The following is a 23,443-nucleotide window of genomic DNA, read 5'->3' as shown; positions in this document are numbered from 1 at the left end:
TAGATATGGAGTACAAGGATTACCTCCAGTTGAAGATAGCAGCACAACAATCTTCCTCTGCCATTGCTCAATCTGGTAACACTACAATTTGCCTCTCTCATTCATTGTCTGTTGGACCTTGACCCCAAATAGCTAGTAATCCTTCTCTTTTCTCAAAACTGTCATAACCTAAAACAACACACCACATCACCCTTGCTGACGGCTCAAAAGCTAAAGCCATTGGCATTGGACAAACTACCCCTCTTCCTGATTTATCCTTGAATTCTGTTCTTGTATCTGGTTACTCCTTTAATTTAGTCTCAGTCAGTCAACTTACTCGCTCTCATAACTATTTCATAACATTTACTGCTGAATCTTTCTCTATACAGGACCGGAGTACGGGACAGACGATTGGAGTAGGATCTGAATCGTGTGGTCTTTATTATTTCCAGCCTCCTACCTCAATTGTATGCGCTGTTGCAGATTCCCCCCTTCCCTTGCATCGTCTCCTAGGTCATTCAGGTCTAAATAAATTAAAGCACATGGTTCCTCACCTCTCTTATTTACAGTCTTTGGAGTGTGTGTCATGTCAATTAGGTAAACACATTTGAGCCTCCTTTCCGAGTGCTGTCCATGGTCAAGCAAAATCTCCATTTGAACTTGTTCATTCAGATGTGTGGAGTTGGAGTCGTGTTAATTCTATCTTAGGACATAGGTACTTTGTTATTTTTATTGATGACTACTCAAGATGTACTTGAATTTTCTTAATGAAAGAGCGTTCAAAATTATTTACAATTTTTCAAAATTTTTGCAATGAAATTCAAACACAATTTGGTTGCTCTATTCAAATCTTGCGTAGTGACAATGTCAAAGAATATTTTTCTGCACCTTTTAATCATTTTATGACTTCTCATGGCATGTTGCATCAATCCACTTGTCCATACACCCCTCAACAAAATGATATTGCAGAAAGAAAACATTGTCATATTATTGAAACTGCTCGTCATCAACATAAACAAGATAAATGCAACTGCTGGAAGAAGAATGAAAGGAGAAGACAATGATCAGCCTCACACCTAGTCATGCCAAACTGTGTCAAGGTAGAATTGAAACGACCAAAGCATGCCCGAGGAGATTGCTTCAAAGCATAGAGAGACTGATGAAGCTTACAAACAAGACCAGAATCACCAAGAGCCATAAAAAAAGGGGGTTGATCCGTATAAACATCCTACAATTCACCATATAAGAAGGCATTTTTAATATCTAATTGATGAATAGGCCAATGACAAATAGCAGCCATAGCTAGAAAGAGACAAATAAAAGTTATTTTGACCACAGGGAAAAATGTGTCCCCATAATCTAGACAAAAAATCTGTATATATCCTTTGGCGACTAATTGAGCTTTTAACCGATCAACATGACCATTAGGTCCTATTTTCACTGTATAAACCCAACGACAGCCAACAGTTGTCTTGTTAGGAGGTAAAGGAACAAGTTTCCAAGTGTCACTGGAATGTAAGGCTGCCTCTCCTCTACCATTGCCTAGCGCCATCTGGGATCAGCCATGGCTTCACCTATAGTCTTAGGAATAGACACAGAATCCAAAGAAGAAACAAAAGAGAAATAGGATGGAGACAAATGATCATAATTAATGGTAAAAGCATAGAGAGTTAGGATTACGAGAGGAACGAATACCTTTTCGTATTGCAATAGGAAGTTCAGGTGCAGGAGGCATGGGTGGAGCGGCGGTTGGAGCAGGAGATGATGCTTGAGGATCAGTGGAATGAGTCACAACTGGATTTTGACACTGTTTGTGGTATTGAAGCAATGGAGGTGGAGGAGAAGCAATTACTTGAACCGGAACATGCAAAATGCACGAGACTTCTAAAGAGTTTGTTGCAAAATTGACATCCAATACAGTAGAAGTGAAGAAGGGAGTCGTCTCAAAAATGGTGACATGAGCAGAAACAATATATCGTTGAAGTTGAGGACAAAAACAACGATAGCCCTTCTGAAGGCGTGAGTAACCAAAAAAAATACACTTGAGAGATTTGATAGAAAGGTCATGGACAAAGCATGTGCAATCAAAGACACAAAGAGGGATGGAGTAAAGATCTTGTATTGGATATAAGAGAGAGTGAAGAACCTGATTATTAAGGATGGAGGAAGGCATGCGGTTGATCAAATAACATGCTGTGAGAATAGCATCTTCCCAAAAGTGAAGAGGAACATTGTGGCGAAAAAGAAGAGTACGGGTAGTCTCAACCAAGTGTCGATTCTTTCGTTCAGAAACACCATTCTGTTGTGGTGTGTAAGAGCAAGATGTTTGATGAAGAATACCTTGTGAACTCAGAAAAGATTGAAACTGGGAAGACATATATTCACAAGCATTGTCAGTGCGTAAAATTTTAATAGATATGCCAAATTGATTTTGAATTTCAGTCAAGAAACCTTGGAATATAGAAAAAATATCAGAACGATATTTCATTAAGAATAACCAAGTACATCGGAAAAAATTGTTGATGAAAGTAACGAAGTAATAAAAACTCTAAGTTGAACTGACACAACTAGAACCCCAAATATCTGAATGAACCAAGGCAAAAGGTGACAAAGCACTTTTATTAACTCAAGAACCATAGGTATGACGAGTGTGTTTTCCTAACTGACAAGACTCGCATGGAAAAGAACTGAGAGAAAAACATGGAACCATTAAAACCCATTTTGGTAATACTAGGATGACCTAAGCATTGATGCTCAAGGGCTGGAGACGCAGTGGAGAGACAAGCAACCAATTGTGAGAAATAGTATAATCCTCGAGACTCATGTCCTGCTCCAATCGTCTATTCAGTACGCTGATCTTGAACAAGAACAAAATTATTAGCAAAAAGAACACAGTAATTTTGGGTGCAAGTGAGCTTGCTTATGGAGATTAAATTAAAAGGATACTCGGGGATATAAAGCACAGAATCTAGGGTAAGATTAGAAGAGGGTCGTGTTTGACCAATGCCATGAACTTTTATTTGAGAGCTATCTGCCATGGTAACAGAGGGTAAAGAATCCAAATAAGATAAATGAGAGAAAAGAGACTTGTTACCAGACATATGATCAAAGGCATCGGAGTCAAGAATCCAAGGTTCAAGGGGTGAGGACTGAGAAACAAAAGCTACAAGATTACCAGATTGAGCAATGGCAGCGACAGGTTGTGGGTATGCTGCATGACTGCCTTATATTGAAGAAATTCATTGTAGGCATCAGCTGAAATTTAAACCTCATCAGATGCTCCTGGAGAAATGACTTGAGCAATATTAGCTATTGTGGATTGTTTTCGTGCCTTTATACGACATTTTACATCAGTATGGCTATACTATTGACAAAAATTGCAATGAGGGTGTTGACCACGATAGCCACCATGAATTCCACTTCGTCCACCCCAATAGGAAGAGTGGGAGTTAAAGACATGAATTGGTCGGAGATACAAGAGAATGTCCAAACATGTGAGGAATTGAGAGGCGAAGTAATTGTTCACTAACGGTGTCATAAGATGGAACAACAGTGCCTAATAATATTTGATTGCTGACAGAGTCAAAATCAAGATGAAGTCTAGCAAGTGCAAGAACTATAAAAAACTTTCCACATTGTTCAGCATGTTTATCTGCATCATTAGTTTAAGGCATGAGTGTACCAAAATCAGTAATTAAGCGATTGAGCTTGCCAAAATAGGTTTGTATATCATGATTTTCCAGCTTCACAAAAATAAGGTTGGAGACAACATTGTAAAGGCGATGAACATCATTGGAGTATACTTTCTTGGCTTTGTTCCAGACATCATAATAGGTAGTAAAGACTTGGTATGGAGGCTGCAATTTGACATCAATGGAGAACCAGAGAACGCCACACAAAGAGGCATCGATTTGTTTCCATCGGGCTTGATCATTGTTGGGAATATTGTTGGCCTGTTTGGTCAAGTGGTTATCACGACCTTGACCTTGAAACCACAACTGGACAGTAGCAGCCCAAGAGCTGTAGTTGTTCGTCCTGGTCAGTTTTTCACATGGAATCAGCGGAACAGTGGTAAAAGTCACTGCAAAGGCGGTATTCGAGTGTGAGCTGTTGGAAGCCATGGGAAATAAATATGAAATAGGGCTAAAAAGGGGCGCTGAGGTGTGAGGGCGCGCAGGCAAGTGGTCGTGTCGGAAAGTGGAAAAACTCACAATCTGATACAGGCTTGTGAAATGCATGCACTGCAAAGAAGCCGCACATGTGGGCGTGTGTGCCTGCAGATTGGAGTAGTGAATGGAGCTTGGTGGTCGTCGGGGGAAGGCGGTTCTGGTTGCAGTGCTCACCGGAGGAAAGGGACGCTTGGTGACTTGGGAAAAGTGCACAGTGGCCGCAGGTACTGTTCACCTGAAAAAAAAAACTGTTGTAGATCGAAAAATCTAAACTACTGATACCATATAGAAAAATATATTTGCTGAATGTGTTGTGTCTGATGCAGCCCACACATTATAAATTTATACTAATTTTTATAATTAAATACAATTAATTTCTACCTGATAATCATGAATCAATCATCCTAATTTCCTAGAATATGTAACTGTTAATTTCCTACAAATCTGTAGCACAGCTAATGACTAATTACATTCTAACAACTCCGACATGCTATTTTGATAACGTTGGTAGCACCTATGGAAGGGAAGACGACTTAAATGTCTCTAAGGTGGTCAGGTCACATTAAAAGAAAAACAAGTAAGCTCAAATGAAAAAAGTGGATAAAATGGAAGAATGTCCATTTAAAAGAATAAAAAAAAATGAATCTTTGAATGCAGTATGAGAAGCTAATGAAAATGTCCTTCCTATAAATGCTTCTACTGAAAATTTGATTTTTGATAGAGTCCAAAGACATGAGTTGATCCATGTAACTAAGCTCGTGTAGTTGGATAGGACTTTACTTTCTTGTTGACTAGGGAGTATCCGTTTACTCTGTCAGCATATTATTATAATCTTTCTTTCATGGAAGATGCCATTTATTTTAAATGTGGAATTTAGTATTGTTGATCATATTCTACATTTACCCCTAGTTTAATCATTTGTTAAATATATACTGATGAAGTTTCAACACAAAGAAATGAAACTCAATGTAAATTAGGGCCTGTTTGGGCCTTGGGGTGGTTGCAAGTTGTTAGACACTGGTAATCAGGCTAGGATAAATAAGAAAAACAATGAACCTTTTATTGATTGAACTCTAGGATTCTGATTAGAGATAACCAGAAATTAGGGAAAGAGAAACAGAATACAAAGATGGCTCTTCGAGAGGCCAATACTCTCCAACAATAGTGATCGCTTTGATGCCTCCCACTGCTCTCCCTCCCATTACTTAAAAGTGCATTAGCCAACAGATTTCCCTACTAATATTCTTGCTACTATCCTAACTTCCCTAATTAACTTCCTATTATTACGGTTCTCACTCCTCCTACCTTATCTCTAACTAACTAATAAATCTTCCTTATCATTATCCCTTGCATCTCGCCTACCTTTCCTCTTATACACCCTGAATATAGGTGGTCTCCTATCACAAGTTTTCAGATTTTAGTTTTAAAACAAAAAATTCATTTGGCTAAAGTGGAGTTAAATTGGATTTTAATTCAATTTCAAAATCATTTCTCATTTTAATCCATTGGTAGCGCTCATTCTTTTGTTCTGTTTAATGGTTGATCATTTTTGGTTGAAATATGGTTCACATTAATGCTCATTTAAATCCATTGAGACTTAATACTGGCTACTTCACATTAACAGGAAAGAAGAAAAATAGAGCGTGCAATTTTTGGTGGTAAAATTTGTGGTGTTGCTGCAACTAATGCTCTGGAGTTGGGCATAGATATTGGAGAAATTGATGTCACTCTGCACCTAGGATTTCCTGGCAGTATTGCAAGGTATCTGCCCAGATGCTTTGATATCCATTTTAAGACTTTTTAATAGCTTTGTATGTGTGGAATAACCTAATTGCCTTTCCAATTTCCTTTAAATCATTTATACTTTAAGCTTGTGGCAACAAGCCGGTAGGGGTGGGAGGAGAGATAGACCATCTCTTGCTGTCTATGTTGCATTTGGCGGGCCTCTTGATCAATACTTCATGAAACATCCGAACAAACTTTTTGAAAGACCAATTGAATGCTGTCATGTTGATTCCCAAAACAAGCAGGTTCTTAACTTATAAACCTATTCTTTTATAGATTATCTATTTTAGTTTGAGCAAATACAAGAGTTTATGCTAATTATGACATACTTTGTTCAGGTTCTTGAACAACATTTGGTTTGTGCAGCTCATGAACACCCTCTGAGTGTGAAATATGATGAGCAGTATTTTGGTCCTTGCATAGAGAGTGTTTTAATTTCTCTAAAAGCTAGAGGATACTTGAGTTCTGTATCATCTGATTTGTCTTCTAGAATATGGAATTACATTGGTCCTGAGGTATATGTGATTTTTGAACAAATTAGGTTTCATGTCTGCGTGTCTGTTCTAGTTGACTTCTTTATTATTGAGCTCTATATTAAAATAGTGGGACAGTAAGAGTAGTATTTTTCCTTGTTTTCTCATGTTGCATTCTCTTACACAGAAATTACCCTCACATGCTGTCAATCTCCGCGCAATAGAAACTGTAAGATACAGTGTCATTGATGAAAAAAAAAATGAAGTCCTTGAAGAGATAGAGGAAAGCAAGGCTTTCTTTCAGGTAGTGACTTCTGCTTACTGATATATGTGTAAAAAAGAACTTTGTTACCTTGCTAGAGGAAAAGGGTAATTTGTCCTCTGTTTCTTATTATTACCTCAAGAGTGTATTCATGTTTAACTTGATTCAGGTATATGAAGGTGCTGTGTATATGTGCCAGGGGAAAACCTATTTGATTGAAAAATTAGATTTATCTAACAAGACTGCTTTCTGCATAGAGGCTGATCTAAAGTATTATACAAAGACTCGAGATTACACTGATATTCATGTCATTGGGGGTAATATTGTATGTCATCTCCTGCTTGATAGAGATCTTTTCGTTTCTCTTTATATGTTACATAACATATAACTGTTGTTAAAATGTGGACATAACTGCATCTTGTTCTTTAGACTTGGGCAGGCACATGTACAGTCAGATCCTTTGGAAAACTGTGATTTATCGTTAATATCTGGCCCATGCCTGAGTGCCAGTATTGTAAAATTCTACAAGCTTAGTGTGCTGCATAAATCAAGAAATTTTTTTGTTTACATAATTCCATAAACGGTGATATTAAGGTCTTTTAATGCTCATGTCCCTCCTACTGCCAGGCCTATCCAGTAAAGTTAGAAACCAACATGTTTCCAAAATCAAATGCCCGAGCTGATGTATGCAAAGTGACAACTACTTGGTTTGGATTTTATCGCATTTGGAGGGGAAGCAATCGAATTTTTGATACTGTTGATCTAAACCTTCCTCAATATTCATTCGAGTCACAGGTGAATTTGAGCACTGTTAGGTGTTTCTTTATAATGACTTTCTATTAGTTATTTCTCTGTGGAATCTATGTTTGTTTTGACATCAATATGTTCTTTCCTTCTAAATAGGCAGTCTGGGTTCCAGTGCCACAGTCCATAAAAGAAGCAGTCATCAAGAAAAATTATGATTTCCGTGGAGGTTTGCATGCTGCTTCACATGCCCTTTTACATGTAGTGCCTTTGTAAGTTTCTTATAAATGATAATTTTAAATTTTAGGCATCAGTATGATATTAAAAAGTCTTATGTCTTCCATCCAAATTCTGTATATTGTTGCTCGGAAGTATTAAACTTTGCATTTGGTATAGACGCATATGCTGACCGCTTTTGTAATTATTTATTTTAAATATATTTACTTGCTCTTGGCATTTCATTTTTGTTCTCACTCCTTCACACTAATTATTAACAATATTATCACTGTTAGAGTCAATTACACTTAACTCTCCTGGGTTTATTGTCCTATATTACACCCAGATCACCTTTTCATAAATTACAATGATCTCCCTTGTCTATGTTTTTCCTGTACTTAAGGAGTGAGGATTTACAAATTGACAATTTTAAAGTGTCTGACAAACGGAGGAGGTTAGTGTAATTTTTGAAAGAAAGGAATGTTGTAATTTAAGCAAACCTCAAAACAATATTATTAATTCTAGTTTTCCAGCAGATGTGTAAGTTTTGGTAAAAACTTTCCACAAAAGCTTTTAATTTTTTGAGATCTGCATGTAAATAATATACAACTGTTGGAAGTTTTTATGATTTGAATGTTATTCTCATCCTGGCAAGATGTTGCTTACTCATTAATTGTCTGTTGGTACCCTAGACGTGAACTATTTTATAGCATTTTTGTTTGACTATGACTATAAAAGATAATTGTATAATTGATTGTCACTATGTATTCAGATGCTTCCTTTTCTATAATTTTATTTATTTTGCTTATGCATGTGTTTAAAGGCATGTGGCTGTGAATTTCTCCTCGTGGAGTGTTTGGAGAAGTTTATGAATTGAACTTTTTGTGCACTTTGGACCTTTTATTGGTGAAAGTTAACTTGGAAAGTGAAAATTTGACAGTCTCGCAGTTCTTATGACATACTATCTTGACAGTCTCGCATTTCTTGTGACATATACTATCTTGCTAAATGATTGAGCCTTTAGACTGAGACATTAAAACCTTTTCCCCTTTTTACTACATGAATCTGTTCTTGTTTAACATGTGTAATTCCTTTGTCTAATTATGACGCTTTTGCTTTCACAGACATATCACATGCAACTTGTCTGACTTGGCTCCTGAGTGTCCAAATCCTCACGATAGTCGATATTACCCTGAAAGAATTCTAATATATGATCAGCATCCTGGAGGGTGTGGAATTTCAGTACAGGTTATCAGTCTAGCAATTTAGATGATATTTTGTATCTTTCTTTTATTTTTATTTTCGTTGATACTTATCTGAGTCTTTGTGGTTATGGATGTTATTTAACCTGTTATACTAGATTGAGAGTTTTTGTTTTAACAATCTTCTTAAGTACCAAGCAATGGCAAGATTTTCACTTCATAATATTTTTGGAATGTTTGACAGGTTCAACCCTATTTCACCAAGTTCCTGGCAGCTGCACTAGAGGTTCTCACGTGTTGCAGTTGCTCAGTAGAAGTAGGTTGCCCTAATTGTGTTCAGGTCTGAATTTCTTTTCATTTAAGTATTAATTCTATATATATATATATTTTAATTTGAACTAGCAGGCTAATTCTGCTTAAGAAAATTAATTGACTGTTGAGTGATAGTTTTATTTTTCTTGTTTTCATAAAGTTTATGTATGTTGTAGAGCTTTGCTTGCCATGAATATAACGAGGTCTTACACAAGGATGCGGCCATTATGCTGATGAAGGTGATGACTTAAATCACCTTAAACTTGATGATTTACAGTGTATAATTGCATGTTAAATTCCTTTTTGATGACCAGAAAAGTTATCCTTGCAGGGTATTCTGGATGCAGAGAACTAGTACTTCAAAGAATGTGGTTGGCTATTCTGAAGGCAAGTTATGGAAAATGCTCCAATAAAGTTTTTCTCTAATAAGTGAACAAGGGATTACTGTTAAGATTACGATGCACTTTAAAATAAATTAAGGTTGGATATGACTTTATTTTCTTTAAGATAATCCCAAGTTAGAACAACTTGTTCTAATTTAAGAGTCTCTTTTTAGGTGTCCTGTTAGGAGGGAAAACAGTGAAGGAGCCGTTTGGTGGCATAAGGGTGAATAAGATATGATAGTTATTATATCTGTTCTTAATCAAATGTTTCTTAAGCCGCAAGGAAAAGATTAATTTATCTTATTACCTATCCTCTTTATTAGACTAGTGTCTTGTTATCTTGAGAATATAGCAGGGTTAGATGAAGAAAGAAATGATAATAATTGTCTTTTTAAAATATTCTTAATTTATTCTATTACTTTTCTCTTCCTTCTTTCATTTCTTTCTTCTATCTATTTTTATATATTTTTAAATTAAAAATATTTTAAATTATTTATATATTTTTTATAAATTAAAAATAAATAACTTATAACAAGTAAAAAAATTAAAATTTAATATAATGAATATAGACAAAAGGGTAATTTTATTATTTTTTACATATTTATATAATTTTTTTTTCAAGTCTACATTTAAATATGATTAAAGCTTATTATGCTCTTATCATATTATATTCTTATTCAACCCTTTTATCATATCTATCTTGATCTTACTTTCCCAATTTCTGTGTAACATTGAGCTTGAAAATGAAAATGTAGAAATTGATTGATATCTTAAATTTGTAAGTGTCTTTGCTCAAATTATGAGAAATTGTATTTAAATAAAGATAAATCCTTTATAAAGCAATGTTGATGTACTGCCATCATGATTTTTAATGCACTATAATATAATTTAGGGTATAGATCTTATTTGAATGCTTAAAAATAGAATAAAAATTGACAAACTTTAGTAACAATTTTAAAATGAGAATTGTATGTACTAAATACAATCTGAAGGGAATTACGAGCACAACATTTGATCATTATGACAAATAAGAAAATACACATTGATCATTAGATCTCATTTGAATAGTCAAAATTAGAAAAATTATACAAAGTTTTTTTAGTGATTATGAGATAATCTATGTATAATTATAGACTTTATTATGTTTTTAGTACCTATAAATATAGGTTATTTTATGATTAGTTCCTATAAATATTTTTGTTAGGAAGTGGTTCTTCTAAAGTTAATAATTTAAAAATTGGTCTCGGCCGTTAGTCAGCTCAGCACTGTCACCTGATAACAAGTAACTTGTCACATTATTTAAATTTTTTATTTTTTATTAATTTAAAATAAATATTTGTAAAAAAGTCCATAAACATGTTTCATATATTTGCGAAAAAAGTTTCTTCTTTCTCTGAACTTCTCTCCATTTGCAACCTTCCCCCACCCCATTCCCCCCTCTCCTACCCCTTTCTGGCACCCCTTCTTCTTCCCATACTCCTATCCCTTCCGGCATTAATTTCTTATTCTCACCCTTCTCTTACCTCCACCTAACACTCTTATTATCTCCCTCTCCACTATTTATTCTAACTCCAATCTCCACACCCCTCTTATTATCCAACCCTTGCTATGGGACATATATCATCGTTTCTCCACTTAGCCAACAAATTAGCAAGAAAAATGCTGAGCTGGCTAAGTATTTCAAGCAAGTTAATTTGCTTTGTTGTTGATATATTTGCCTATAAGTAGGTTTTTAGGAAGAAGGAATAACGTGTCAACTGAAAAGAATTGCAAAGGATAAAGAAACTCTTCCTCTGCTCTCTATTGCTTCAGTGCGGGTAAAAGAAACACACATTTGTATCCCCTGTTTCTTTTGTGGTATACGAGAATGCAAACCTCACAATTGAAAAAGATGTTAAATTCATCAAACCTTCAAAACTCACTCCTACCACCATTCTTTCATTCTTTAGCATCGACAATTTTCTCTCCCCCAATTTCCTCACACAAAGCTTCCATCTATACCGACCCATAAATCACAGTTCTAAACTTGAACTTGCACTTGTGATCAAAGAGGCCCTTTCAAAGGCTCTATTTTACTATTACCCTTTTGCAAGAAAGCTAATAAGACACGCTGATGGAAGGAGAAGGTTGATTTTGGGTGGAAGGAGAAGCCAATGAATAGCATATAACATGTATGGAGCTTTGGGTTTGTGTTCCATCTTGTCTCCAACTAATTTGGATCCTTCAATGAATGAATGGAGGAGCGAGGGGTTACATATCCTTGCCTCGTCTTGCCATGCCCAAGTCCCTGCGAGTCTAACAAAATTATATGCTACCACTTTGATTATTCCATTTTAATTATGTTTGAAATAGTGGCTGCCGTGTGGGGAAGGGAGAGGAAGAATGGGTTATGGGGATGGGGAAAGGAGTGGGGGAGGGTACTGGATTCGGATTGTGGGAGAGGGGAAGAGAAGGACTAAGGAGAAGAAAGAAACAAAATTAAAAGACTTTTATGCAATTATGAAAAATTGTGTTTAGGGACTTATTTGTAATTATATAAAATAAATGATGTGACATGTCATGTAGGTAACTAATTAGGACTCGAATAAGCCATATGGAGTGTTAAGCAGGCTGTCCATTAGTCAGCTCAGCACTTAATAGAAGGGGAGTAAAGTCAGACTAACAAGTGGAGGAGGGAGTTCCAAAGTAACTGTGACTCATGCAGTAGAGAAAGTAATTTTGACTCAAAGATAAAGGAACTCCCATTGAGTAGTTCCCGATTTTTGATATGAAAAATATGAAAGAAAAAAGGCTTCTTTTGTCAGTTAGGTTAGGTGCGGAAGCCCAGTATGGGGGTTGTGTACAGTGGATGTTGTGGGTAGGGGCTACCATCTTGGTTTAAGTGAATGCATCTGAGTTAGCAGATTGATTCCTAAATTATCAACTTTAGAAGGACCATTTCCTAACAAAAATATTTGTAGGAACTAATTACAAAATAACCTATATTTATAGGGATTAAAAACATAATTAAGTCATAATTATATAATCCAAATTTATAATTTTTATATTTTTAAAATAATATTTGTTTTAATATATTTTTATATAGGAAATTATTTAAGTGAGAATACATTATTATCATAAAAAAAAAGAATGATACATTTGACTATTAGATTTTATTTGAATGGCAAAAATTAAAGAAAAAATATCAAACTTTTTTACTTCAAATAATAATGGTCGGCTAATTTAACTGAATTTAAAATTTGTGATATTTTCATTTTCATCATTCTAAGAGAAAAAAGTATAATGAGAACTTTTTAATTCAAATTAATGTTTTACTTTGATAATTTTATTTTTTACTTTTAAAGTTAACTTATATTGTGAGTTATTATGATAACTTTTTAATCGAAGAGGATAAAAAGTACTTAGATCCTTTTAGTGGACATGATATGATGATATGATAACAAATGATGAGATATAATTCATAAGAGTATAACTTTATATTTTCTTTTACATTTGATGCATATATAAAAATGACAAATTAAATGTATTATGTTGTTATATCTTATTTATTTTTAACTCAATCTCTACCAATATAAAAATTAAATTAAAGAGAAGGATATGATATGCTTGTAGGATAGATTTATTATATTTTATCAATTAAATAAACACAAAAAATAGGAAAAACTATCTTATTTTATTTTTTATCCCGTACATTAAATTGATACTCTACTCAAGTTTTAGTTTTGTCTTATAAAGAAATGTTGAGAAGTGCTAGTGTCATTTTTTTATTCATGAATAAATTTTAGCTAATTCTAGAGGTAATTTAGTTATTTTAGCCAATTTTGTAACTTGTATTTAAGAGCATGTTTGATTTTTCTTCTAAAAACAATTTTTTATTTTTAAAAATAAAATATAGTACCAATTTATATTATAATTTATTTTTAAAATAGAAAACTATTTTTAGAAGGGAAATCAAACATATCCTAAGTTTCGTTTTTTTTTTCTTGACTAATTTTAATTCTTTTAAACCTTAATTTACATAGTTTAGAATCACTTCAAGCAATGTGCATAATTAATCTCTACTACAATTTGGGTCATAACCTATTTGCATTACTCAATTCTTCCTTAAATTGTCCTATATGTTTAGGTCAATTTTATTAAGTGTGTTTATCTCTTTAATTTCTAATATAATGTCTAATTTTAATTTAATTTGACTAATATGAATTATATCTAATTAAAATAATAAAATTTTGGATGTTGCATTGGTCACTTTTATTTTTAACTTTTCTTTTTCTTTAGTAGCTTTCTTTTTTGCTATTTTTTATTTTGTAGGTTTGTTCTGTTAGGGATAGTAAGAATAAAAGCTACTCTTTTATTTTGAATAAGCTTAGTATACACGCTTTGTATCTTGTAACACCCCAATTTTCATAAATTAGCTACTGACTCTTAAATCGTAATTACTTGCTAATTCTGGCCTGCTAGTATCGGAATAATTAGATAGATGCTGATTTTTATTCTTAATAGAATATTGATTGATCTTTGAGTTCAGCATTTTAGGGTAGCTGCATGCAATATATTTGGTTTCAATATCGTCCAAGAATTTCTTTGATTATGTTCAGCTGTACTGTCTAAAATACCCTTGAGAGTCTTATCTAAAAAGTTAATTTTTGTCTTATTTAAATTATTGAGAAATCATAATTATTTGTCTTGAAAAATGTGAGATTTTGTAATTATTGCAAAGATTTAGTAATCACTGCATTATATTTTTAATCATTTCCTAGCCGTGAAAATTATTGCATGAAATCTGACGAAATCTAGTAATCATTGCTTTGAAGATTTTCAAATATAGTATCGGCCACTAGATTTTCATGCAACGAGACCTTGTCCTCCAATTTACAAACATCGTGATTACCCGAATCTTCCAAAATCTAGTATCGGCCACTAAAATTTCATGCAAGAAGATTTTGTCTCCCGATTTGCAAACATAATCATTTTGGAACATTCTTTTCTTGTCTTCCAAAATGCCGACACCATGATTGCTTTAATCAATTAATTTTCTTGAATTTAGCACCACATCAAATATATCGTCCACATGTCAACCTAGTCATGTCACATTCTTTTCCGGCCAATCAAATTACATACAAATGCTGCCCAAAATCTTTTCTTTGGAATTTTGTGCCGATTTTTGGGAATTGCTCCACCAAGACCATGTACATGCAGCCCTAAACTATTCCATGCATTTTGCTTGCTAAAATGTGTAAACTTTGCTTGCAAGTTTCCCTAAAATTTACTATTCTAAATTAAAAACCGTGACCACCCTTTCTTGCATGGTTTTTACTCTTTTCCATCCTTTTTTACCTCAGTTGAACCATGTGAGATTTGGAACTTGCAAACCTTGTCCAGCAAGCCAAAACCGTAAGTGTCAAGTTGCAATTGGCAAATTAACACATTGACCTTTATATAAATTGAATTCCTTTTTCATTTGCCCATTTTGGAAATAAAAAACCGTGACCCGCACTCTCTTATTCTCTCCATTTTGCTCTCTCACTTCTTCATTCTCTCGAAGCCTCTCACACTCTCTCAAAGGAACCGAGAGGTTCCAGCCCCAAAAATCTCACCACACTCTCATCCAAACCACCCAAACACACCACCTCTCCATCACCAACATCTTCCTCCACCATTCCTCTAATTTTTGGGTTGAAGGAGCTTACTTTGGAGGAGGAACTTGAAGATATTTGTTGCTGTTTTCTCGGTCCAGCAAGCACCCTTTGGAGATCCACCATTTCCAGCCCTTTCTTCTTCAATTTCATGTCTCAAAGCTCAAAGGCAAGGGGAAATTCTCACCTTTCATCCTTACCTTGCTTTCCTTGGTTGAACTTGTGAAAAATCCTTGGAAAGATTTCATTTTTACCTTCAATGTTCTTGGATAAGATGATTCTACCACTTGCATGTTGAGTTCCCACTTGGTTTTTCACTTTTATTACCTCTAAGTTTTCAGTTTTATGTGTGAATGAGGTAATCCCCTTGAAAGTTTGTATTTTTGACAATTGCATGTTAATTCCTCCTTGTGCATGTCTCGGTTTTACACTTTGTTTGCTGGATTTCTTGTTCAAATGATGATCCACCCTTTGGAACCATGGAACTATGAGCTTGCATGATAAATTCCTTCACTTGCATGTAGATTTCAACTTGTGTGTGTTTTGGTTTTCCCTTTGTTTAGCTTGATCTTCATTTCTAATTAAAAATCTTGCATTTGGATGGTAGGATAAGGTGTTGCATGTTGATTCCCTACCCTTGCATGTGTCGGATTCATTGTTCTAAAGCTTAATCATTCTTGAAACAAGTTACTTTCAAGATCTTTGGAAAATTAAATGGTTGAGTGCTAAAACTACCTTGTATTGCCTTGGTTTGGTCTTTTTGAGCATAATCCCTTGCTGAAAATAAAAGTCCTGCACTTGGATGATGTAACCATATATTTGCATGTTAATTTTTTCTATTTTGCTTATTTTGGACTTGACAAAAAAAAATGAGTTGTAAGGCTGGACAATTTTGATTGTTATGAGGAAAAAGGCTAAAACTTACATATTTTGAAACCTTGGAACAATTGGAAAGGATTGGTATGAATCATTGGAATTAGTCTCATAAAAAGAAAAGGAAAAATTGCTTGGATGGTCTCAGTTTTGGCATTTAAAAGGTTGCAAAAAATTGGAATATATCTTGCATGCCTTGTTTTGTGTAAGAAAGCTAAAATGAAATTGAAAAGTGCCTTTTGAGTGAACCATGATGGACCTTGCTTGTGTGAAAGGTTGATTGTTGCTTGCAAACTTGTATGATTGACCTTGGATGAAAGTGAGTGCATGTCTTGATTTTACCATGTTATGGTGTTTGAAATTTATAAAAATTACTTGGGTGAATTGCTGGAAAAATGTGAATGATGTGAGATAAAGTACTATTCATCCTTGATATTTGTTTTTGGAAAACCATGAGGTATGTTTGAAGTGATGCTTGGCTGAAAATTTGGGTTGCTTACTATTCATTATGAATTATGCTATGGAATCACTATTTAAGAGCATCACATGCATCATTTGCATACCTTTATGAAAGAATTAATGAATTATAGTAATGTGCAGCAAAAGTAATTATATAATATTGTGATCTTGATGATCTAGTGCCCTTGAGGGCTGTTTGATGGAAATGGACCGTGAATATGATTGGATTTATTGGAAATGTTACAATCTAGTTGTGTTATGAGTTATTGAGTGTGAGGAATAAAAAATCAGCATATGACCTATGAGAAAAAGTGTGAAAAACTGAGAGGATAGGACTTTGAACATTTGTGAATTAATTTGATTAAGTTGGTGATATAGAAAGAACCTAAGTTTGATTAATCTTCCCTAATAAAGAGTGAAAAATTGAGAGGTAACAACTTGGATTATTGTGAATCAACTTGATTAATTAATGGTTTAGGGAGGATAAGTTGGATGATTTGTTCTTTCATGGAGAGAAAAACTGAGAGGGAGAAATCAAGAAGGTAAGTGTTGAATTGAGTGGTTTATGGTTTAAGAAGGTGCTAGGGATTGATGAAAATAATGAAATGGTTAGGATGAACTTGAATGGCGAGATTGCAAGGATTGAGAAATGAGATTGTACTAAATTGAAAGAGATATAGACTTGAAATATGAAAGAAAAAGTGAATTGAGAAAGAGGAAATGAATCGAGAAGGCTTGAATAAATTGCCTAAGCTATGGTCCAATATATTATATGCTGCACTAAAAATTATCCATGAGTATGAGCTTATAAAACCATGAGATTATGAAATTATGATGAGAGATCTATGTTATGCTCTGAGCTCCTGAAATATACTATCTTGAAATTATTATGAACTCATTGAGGATTATTGTGAAACTCATGGAATCTATCTATCCATGCTACGGCATGTGACTCATGGAGATTATCTATCCATGTTGCTAAGTCTATGATGACTTCTAGCTCTATGCTAGATGCTATGATTCTAAGCCCATAATGACTTCTATTATTACTGTGCAATAGCCCCAAGTGGCTAAATGAAATGAGTTGAGAAAACTATCACAAGAAAACTGAAAACGCTACTTCATGCATCATATTATCTTGTGAAACGACTTGATTGCATAATAGAGGCACAACTGTGGGTATTGGAAGTTTGGTCCAAAGTAGACCTTCTGGGGTGGCGAAAGGGGGAACATTTGACCTAAGTGGCACATGGCAGCTGAGCTCCCTGTAGCTGGGTCATGACTCGCTTGCAAGACCTTAGCCAAACCTGACGTGAACTCCATAACACTAGGGTCATCGAGGTCCATTCCTGAACGTGTCGGATAGCACTACACATCGGCTGATGTGCTATTATTCTGTTTCTATCTATGATATCACTGTGCAAAGTAGGGAATGGAGTCCTCCGATTGCCATATGACTTGAATCTATCTATCTATCTCTATGCTAAAAGCTGGGAAGTTGCCAGTCATAGAGGAATGAGAACCCCATGCATCATTTGCATGCTATTAACATATGAGTGACTATATGGGTGAGATTGAAACCTGCATTCATGCATCATATGCATTACTATTAGGGGTGATTGAGTATTGTAAGATTGGCTATGATTATGAATAATCACCCTACTATATTATTGAATGTTCAATGATGCTGAATGTTGATTGTTGGACTGAATTGTGACTGTGACGCCGCCTTCCTTGGGGTATGGCTCATGATTGATGTTTGTGTTTGGAGAACTCACCCCTTTGTTTGTGTTGTCTTGTATTGTTCTTCTTTTATTTATATAGATGGATAGGAACAAAGTGAAGGTGTAGATCATTCCTTCTAAGGAGGATATTAATGAATCCACAATTTATAGATATTTTGTCTAGCTTTTTATAGAATTTTAATATGAAAAATAGACTTAGAGATTGTAAATATCATAAAAACCTCATTTAGGTCAAATATTATAGCTTTCTTAATTTTTGTCTTATTTCCACTAATTTTTATGAATATATTTTACAATTTTGATCATTTGAATAATTGTGCAGGAAATTCTAGACAAATTTCATGAATTTTTGGCTCTTGGGTAAAATATTAACTGAGAGTAATCACTCTCAGGTACCACAGTGATCTCTCCAGGGAGCTGATTCCAAGGGATAGGCCAGAGTAATCACTTTCAGAAGTAGCAGCGATCACTCTAGAGCTAAAGAGAACCACTAGGCCTATGCGTAATCAGTCTCAGAAGTGATAATGATCACTCCAGAAAGCTTCAGGATGAAGTGCCTGCGCATAAACACTTTCAGAAGTGAAAGTGATCATTGTAGTGAAGCCTGAACCAGAACACTTTGCGCGTGTTTACTCTCAGAAGTGAGAGTAACTACGCGCGCCCAGAGTAACTACTATTATATACAAGAGTGATCACTATAGAAAAGGGAAAAGCCTGAGGAATGCTACGCGTGATCACTCTTATTTACAAGAGTGATCACTATGAGGGCATGTCAGACTTAGTATATATAGTTTTTTAGAAACTAGGGTACGGATCTTTCCATAACTTTAGATTCTTTTGCCACTTTTGGAGCATTTTATAGAGCTTAGGATCCTTGGGTGACAGTTAAGGCCAATCTTAGGGTTTGATTTACAATTTCTATTCACTTTCCTTTAATTCTTGCATTAATGTCATTGAATTCCTTTTGCTTTCATCTTAAATTTGTAAGACCCATCCTCATGGAGGGCTAAACTTTCTTGTAATCCTTAGTGAGTTCATGGATTCTTGAATTCCTGGGTATGAATGTCAATATAATTCCCTTTCCTTTATGAATTTATATTTCCCAGCTCTTTGAATTGAATTAATGTTTGAATGAGGGGGATATTGCTTAATTAACCCTAATTTATTTTACTGAAATTCTTAACTTGACTTGCTTAATCCTAAGTTAATTTCTAAGGTTGCGTAATCTTAGAGAAAAGGGTTAGAGCCCATGTAAATTGCTTAATTTGTATGGGACTTTAAGGTTAATTCTTGCTTTTTGAGTTACCCTAATTTAAAGGAACAGGAAAAGTATTGAATCTTGAGAGGGATAGGAATAGAATTACATGAACAAGCTAAGGATTGCACATTTCATTGATTGGACTCATTAATTTCATCACTCGCCTTTACATTAAATTTGGAATCACACAAAACCCCTTTGTTTAATTGCTTTTATAGTAAATGTTTACAACATGTTCAATGTGTGTTGCAAACCAAAGTCATTGGAGATAACTTAAGCTTGCATCCTAGATACTACAAATTTTTCTGCATACTTTGATGAAGGTTGACGACAAATCTTTATGCAAACGAAATCCCGTTCATCAAATTGGTGCCGTTGCTGGGGCCTTTGGTTTTAATTTTGCATTGAACTTTTTAGTTGCTCTATTTTAGCGTTCTGTTTTTGATGCAGAATTTACGAGTGTGTGTTGCATTTTTTCTTGCCATAATTTGCTACTTCTTTCTGTTTTGCCGTTTAGTGTTAATGCTTCATTTTACTGCACATAGACACTAGTTTTTGCATAATTGTCATCTGAATTTTTCTGTATTTTTACTGTTTCATCTAGCTTACTTCTTTTCATTCCTTATAGTTAGTTTCTAGTGCATGACCAGATCGAATCCTGGAGATTTGTATCCACTTGACCCAGAGATTGATAGGACATTTCATAGTAGCATTAGATTACATAGACATAATTCTGAACATTTTGAGGAACCTTCATCTCCTTCATCTATCTATTCACTACCTTATTCTTTAGAATTTGAATTTGAAAAAATGGCTGACAATGAAAGAATATTAAAGGAATTGGCTGCACCAGATGTGACATATCAAACTTTATGCATACAGTATCCTAACATTGATGCTCCTTTTGTTCTAAAAACTGGATTAATACATTTGTTGCCAAGATTTCATGGTCTTGCAGGTGAAGATCCGCACAAGCACCTCAAGGAGTTCCATATTGTTTGTTCAACCATGAGGCCAAAAGGTGTGCCTGAGGAACATATCAAATTAAAGGCCTTCCCGTTCTCTCTAATGGACGCAGCTAAGGATTGGCTCTACTATCTCCCTCCAGGATCTATTGCTAGTTGGGACAACTTGAAGAGACTTTTCCTGGAGAAATTTTTCAGAGCATCAAGAGCTGCATCCATAAGAAAGGAAATCTGTGGGATAAGGCAGCTTGAAAGAGAGACCCTTTATGAATATTGGGAAAGATTCAAGAGGCTATGTGCTAGCTGCCCTCACCACCAAATTAGTGATCAATTGTTGATCCAGTACTTCTATGAGGGACTGCACCCTATGGACCGAAGCATGATAGATGTTGCAAGTGGAGGGACATTGGTTGACAAAACTCTAGTTGCAGCCCAAAATTTGATAGAGAATATGGCTGCCAACTCCCAACAATTTGTAACAAGGCAAAATTCTTGTGTTACCATAAATGTGAGTGAAGTCCAAGTTGCTGAGTCTAGTAAGATAGAACACAAGCTTGATGAATTGACATCCATGGTGAAGCAATTGACTTCCATGCAAAAGAGTGTTGCTGCATCTTCACCCTCTCCACCACCCATTCCAGCCATGCTGTATGGCATTTGCATAGCTACAGACCATTACACTGATAGCTGTGCTACACTGCAAGAGTCTGACACTCTAGAAGGTAATCCTCAGGCTTATGCCGCAAATATTTATACTAATAAACTTCCTTCTCCAAATTCGCAGTAGCAGACCAGTTGGGATCTGTCTTCCAATAGATACAACCCAGGCTGGAGGAACCATCCAAATTTGAGATGGGGGAACAATTCTCAACAGTGTTGCTACAATTCTAAACACTAGCAAGTGCACTAGGAATTGCAGCAAGTAATGAGTAATTTTTAAGATCAGAATATCATCTCCACAAGGAATTAGGAAATCAAGTACCACTTCACAGAACAACAACCAGTTGAGCTAAACAATTTTGGAAGAGTTGTATCATTCAAAAAGTAAGAATTAAAAATAATTAAAAGGTAAGAAACTTCAGGAAAAACAGAGTATGATAGTTATGTTGAGATGAGACAAGAATGAAAGATAGTTATGAATTTATTTCACAAGAATGTCAATATTAATTCAATTATGTCTTTGAACATTCAAGCAATTGGTTAATTGACAATCAGTTTCTCTTATTAATAGTAAAAGTTTAATCCCTTAAATCATTGACCCTAACAAGCAACTAAACCACCCTAATCCCTTAGGTGAGGTTTAATTTCGAGTTGTATTAAGGTTTAGAACCTTAGGATTGCAGAATTAAGTTCTCTTATCCCTAAGAAATCCCTAATTCTGGTTGCTAATTCAGATCAGAGAAATAAACCCGACTTCCATTGGCAAATGTTCCTCTTTGATTAATCATACGAATTCTCATTCAAAGATTGCAATAACAGCAGAATTAACAACTCAATTAATCTAAGAACTCAAATTTTAGAAGCAAAAGTTAAATCAATACATCAATTCAAGGTCCATAAACTCCTAACTATGAAGAATTAAGCAAACATTGTAATAGAGAAAGAGAAAGAAGGAGAAGAAGAGAAGAAATGCAGGGAAGCCATCTCCACGAGCTTTAATCCAATGCCTCTTCTTGGAGCTTCAAAATTCAACCCCAGTCCTCTTTCTCACTCTTTCTCAACGAGAATCTAACAGAAAAAATAGAAAATGAACAAAAGATCCCCAGTTCTGAGCTTAAAACAGGTATTTATAGAAATTTCGATTCTGTGCGTTATCACTCTTGCTGATAAGAGTGGCCACGTAGAAGCTCATGTAGTTTCTGAAAATTGGAACTATCACTTTCGCTGCTAAGAGTTGCAACGTAGGAGGTCGAGTGGTTGCGTGTTATAACTTTTGAGAGCAAGAGTGACCACGCACAACTTGCCTTGATACACTCCTCTCTGGAACATCCACTTTCACTGGTAAGAGTGGCCACGCAGAGCTTGCTGAAATTTTTCCTTCTCTAGAACACTCACTTTCGCTAGTAAGAGTGTTAAAGCAGAGTTTGTTCTTCTGAGTAACTCTCTGGAACACTCACTTTCACTGGTAAGAGTGACCACGCCCAGACTCCCTTCTTTTTTTAAGCTCTGGAACGATCACTTTCACTGGTAAAAGTGTTAACGCCCAATGTGTATTCCTCTTTGATGTCTAGAGTGATCACTTTCACTGACAATAGTGATCACTCCCAGCTTGCATTCCGCTGTTCTTGTGTTTTGGAGTCCAGAATTGCTATTCTTCCTCTTCCTTTCCATTGATCTTCCATTTCCATGACTTTTGCTCAGATTATTCCTACAAAAACAGGATTAATTTCTTAAGATCTAAGTAGAAATTCCACAAATGCTAAAATAACTACATATTAAAAGAAAACTTTCAATCATTCTATTTTTCTGAATTTTTCTGCTTTTCTTATATATTTTCCTTATCAAATGGGTTAGAAATATACTAAAATATTAGTAAAAATATGGATTCATCAAACAGCACAACCAGCAGCAAGGCACTCAATATCAAGCACATCATGTTGGCCCAAATAGATCTTATCAATCTCAACATCAACCACAACAAGCCCAACAACATCACCAACCATCTTCCTCACAACCAAGTGCACCACAGAAAAATGAACCATCACTGGAGGAGCTTATGAAGCAATAGACCATGAATAACATCTCCTTCCAGCAAAGAATTGAGGCTAGTATTAAGACTTTGGAGAACCAAATGGGACAGCTAGGCTCGTCTCTGAACCAGATACAATCTCAAGGTTTAGGAAACCTCCTTGCACAAACTGTAGCAAATCCTAAAAATGTGAGTACAATCACTTTGAGGTCTGAAAAAGTGATGCAAGAGCCCACAATGTCCAGAGAGAAAGAAGACCCAAGATGTGCTTCATTTACAGTTGATCTAAATGG

The 23,443-nt window shown here is 35.0% G+C and overlaps 1 protein-coding gene and 1 pseudogene across 6 annotated transcripts in view; both read left to right on the top strand.

Moving 5' to 3' along the window:
• LOC113852955 (uncharacterized ATP-dependent helicase YprA) overlaps nucleotides 1–9,706 on the top strand; it is a 30,341-nt gene extending 20,635 nt beyond the window's left edge. For 2 of the 6 annotated variants that reach the window (XM_027483376.1, XM_027483375.1), the window contains exons 17-27: nucleotides 5,773–5,909; nucleotides 6,019–6,178; nucleotides 6,272–6,448; nucleotides 6,594–6,710; nucleotides 6,838–6,993; nucleotides 7,296–7,463; nucleotides 7,572–7,684; nucleotides 8,753–8,876; nucleotides 9,075–9,170; nucleotides 9,319–9,381; nucleotides 9,474–9,706. In XM_027483376.1, the coding sequence (XP_027339177.1) occupies nucleotides 5,773–5,909; nucleotides 6,019–6,178; nucleotides 6,272–6,448; nucleotides 6,594–6,710; nucleotides 6,838–6,993; nucleotides 7,296–7,463; nucleotides 7,572–7,684; nucleotides 8,753–8,876; nucleotides 9,075–9,170; nucleotides 9,319–9,381; nucleotides 9,474–9,497 (1,335 nt within the window). In that variant the 3' untranslated portion in view covers nucleotides 9,498–9,706. Of the gene's footprint in view, nucleotides 1–5,772; nucleotides 5,910–6,018; nucleotides 6,179–6,271; nucleotides 6,449–6,593; nucleotides 6,711–6,837; nucleotides 6,994–7,295; nucleotides 7,464–7,571; nucleotides 7,685–8,752; nucleotides 8,877–9,074; nucleotides 9,171–9,318; nucleotides 9,382–9,473 lie in introns of those variants that run through there. The other 4 variants (XM_027483377.1, XM_027483378.1, XR_003502468.1 and 1 more) reach the window with 4 other exon arrangements.
• The window catches only part of LOC113851966, a 221,694-nt pseudogene that overhangs the window by 101,248 nt on the left and 97,003 nt on the right, over nucleotides 1–23,443 (top strand).

This window comes from Abrus precatorius, unplaced genomic scaffold, assembly GCF_003935025.1.
Source record: "Abrus precatorius isolate BTA unplaced genomic scaffold, Abrus_2018 Scaffold10, whole genome shotgun sequence".
Lineage (NCBI taxonomy): Eukaryota > Viridiplantae > Streptophyta > Magnoliopsida > Fabales > Fabaceae > Abrus > Abrus precatorius.
This window is presented reverse-complemented; position numbering and strand designations above follow the sequence as displayed.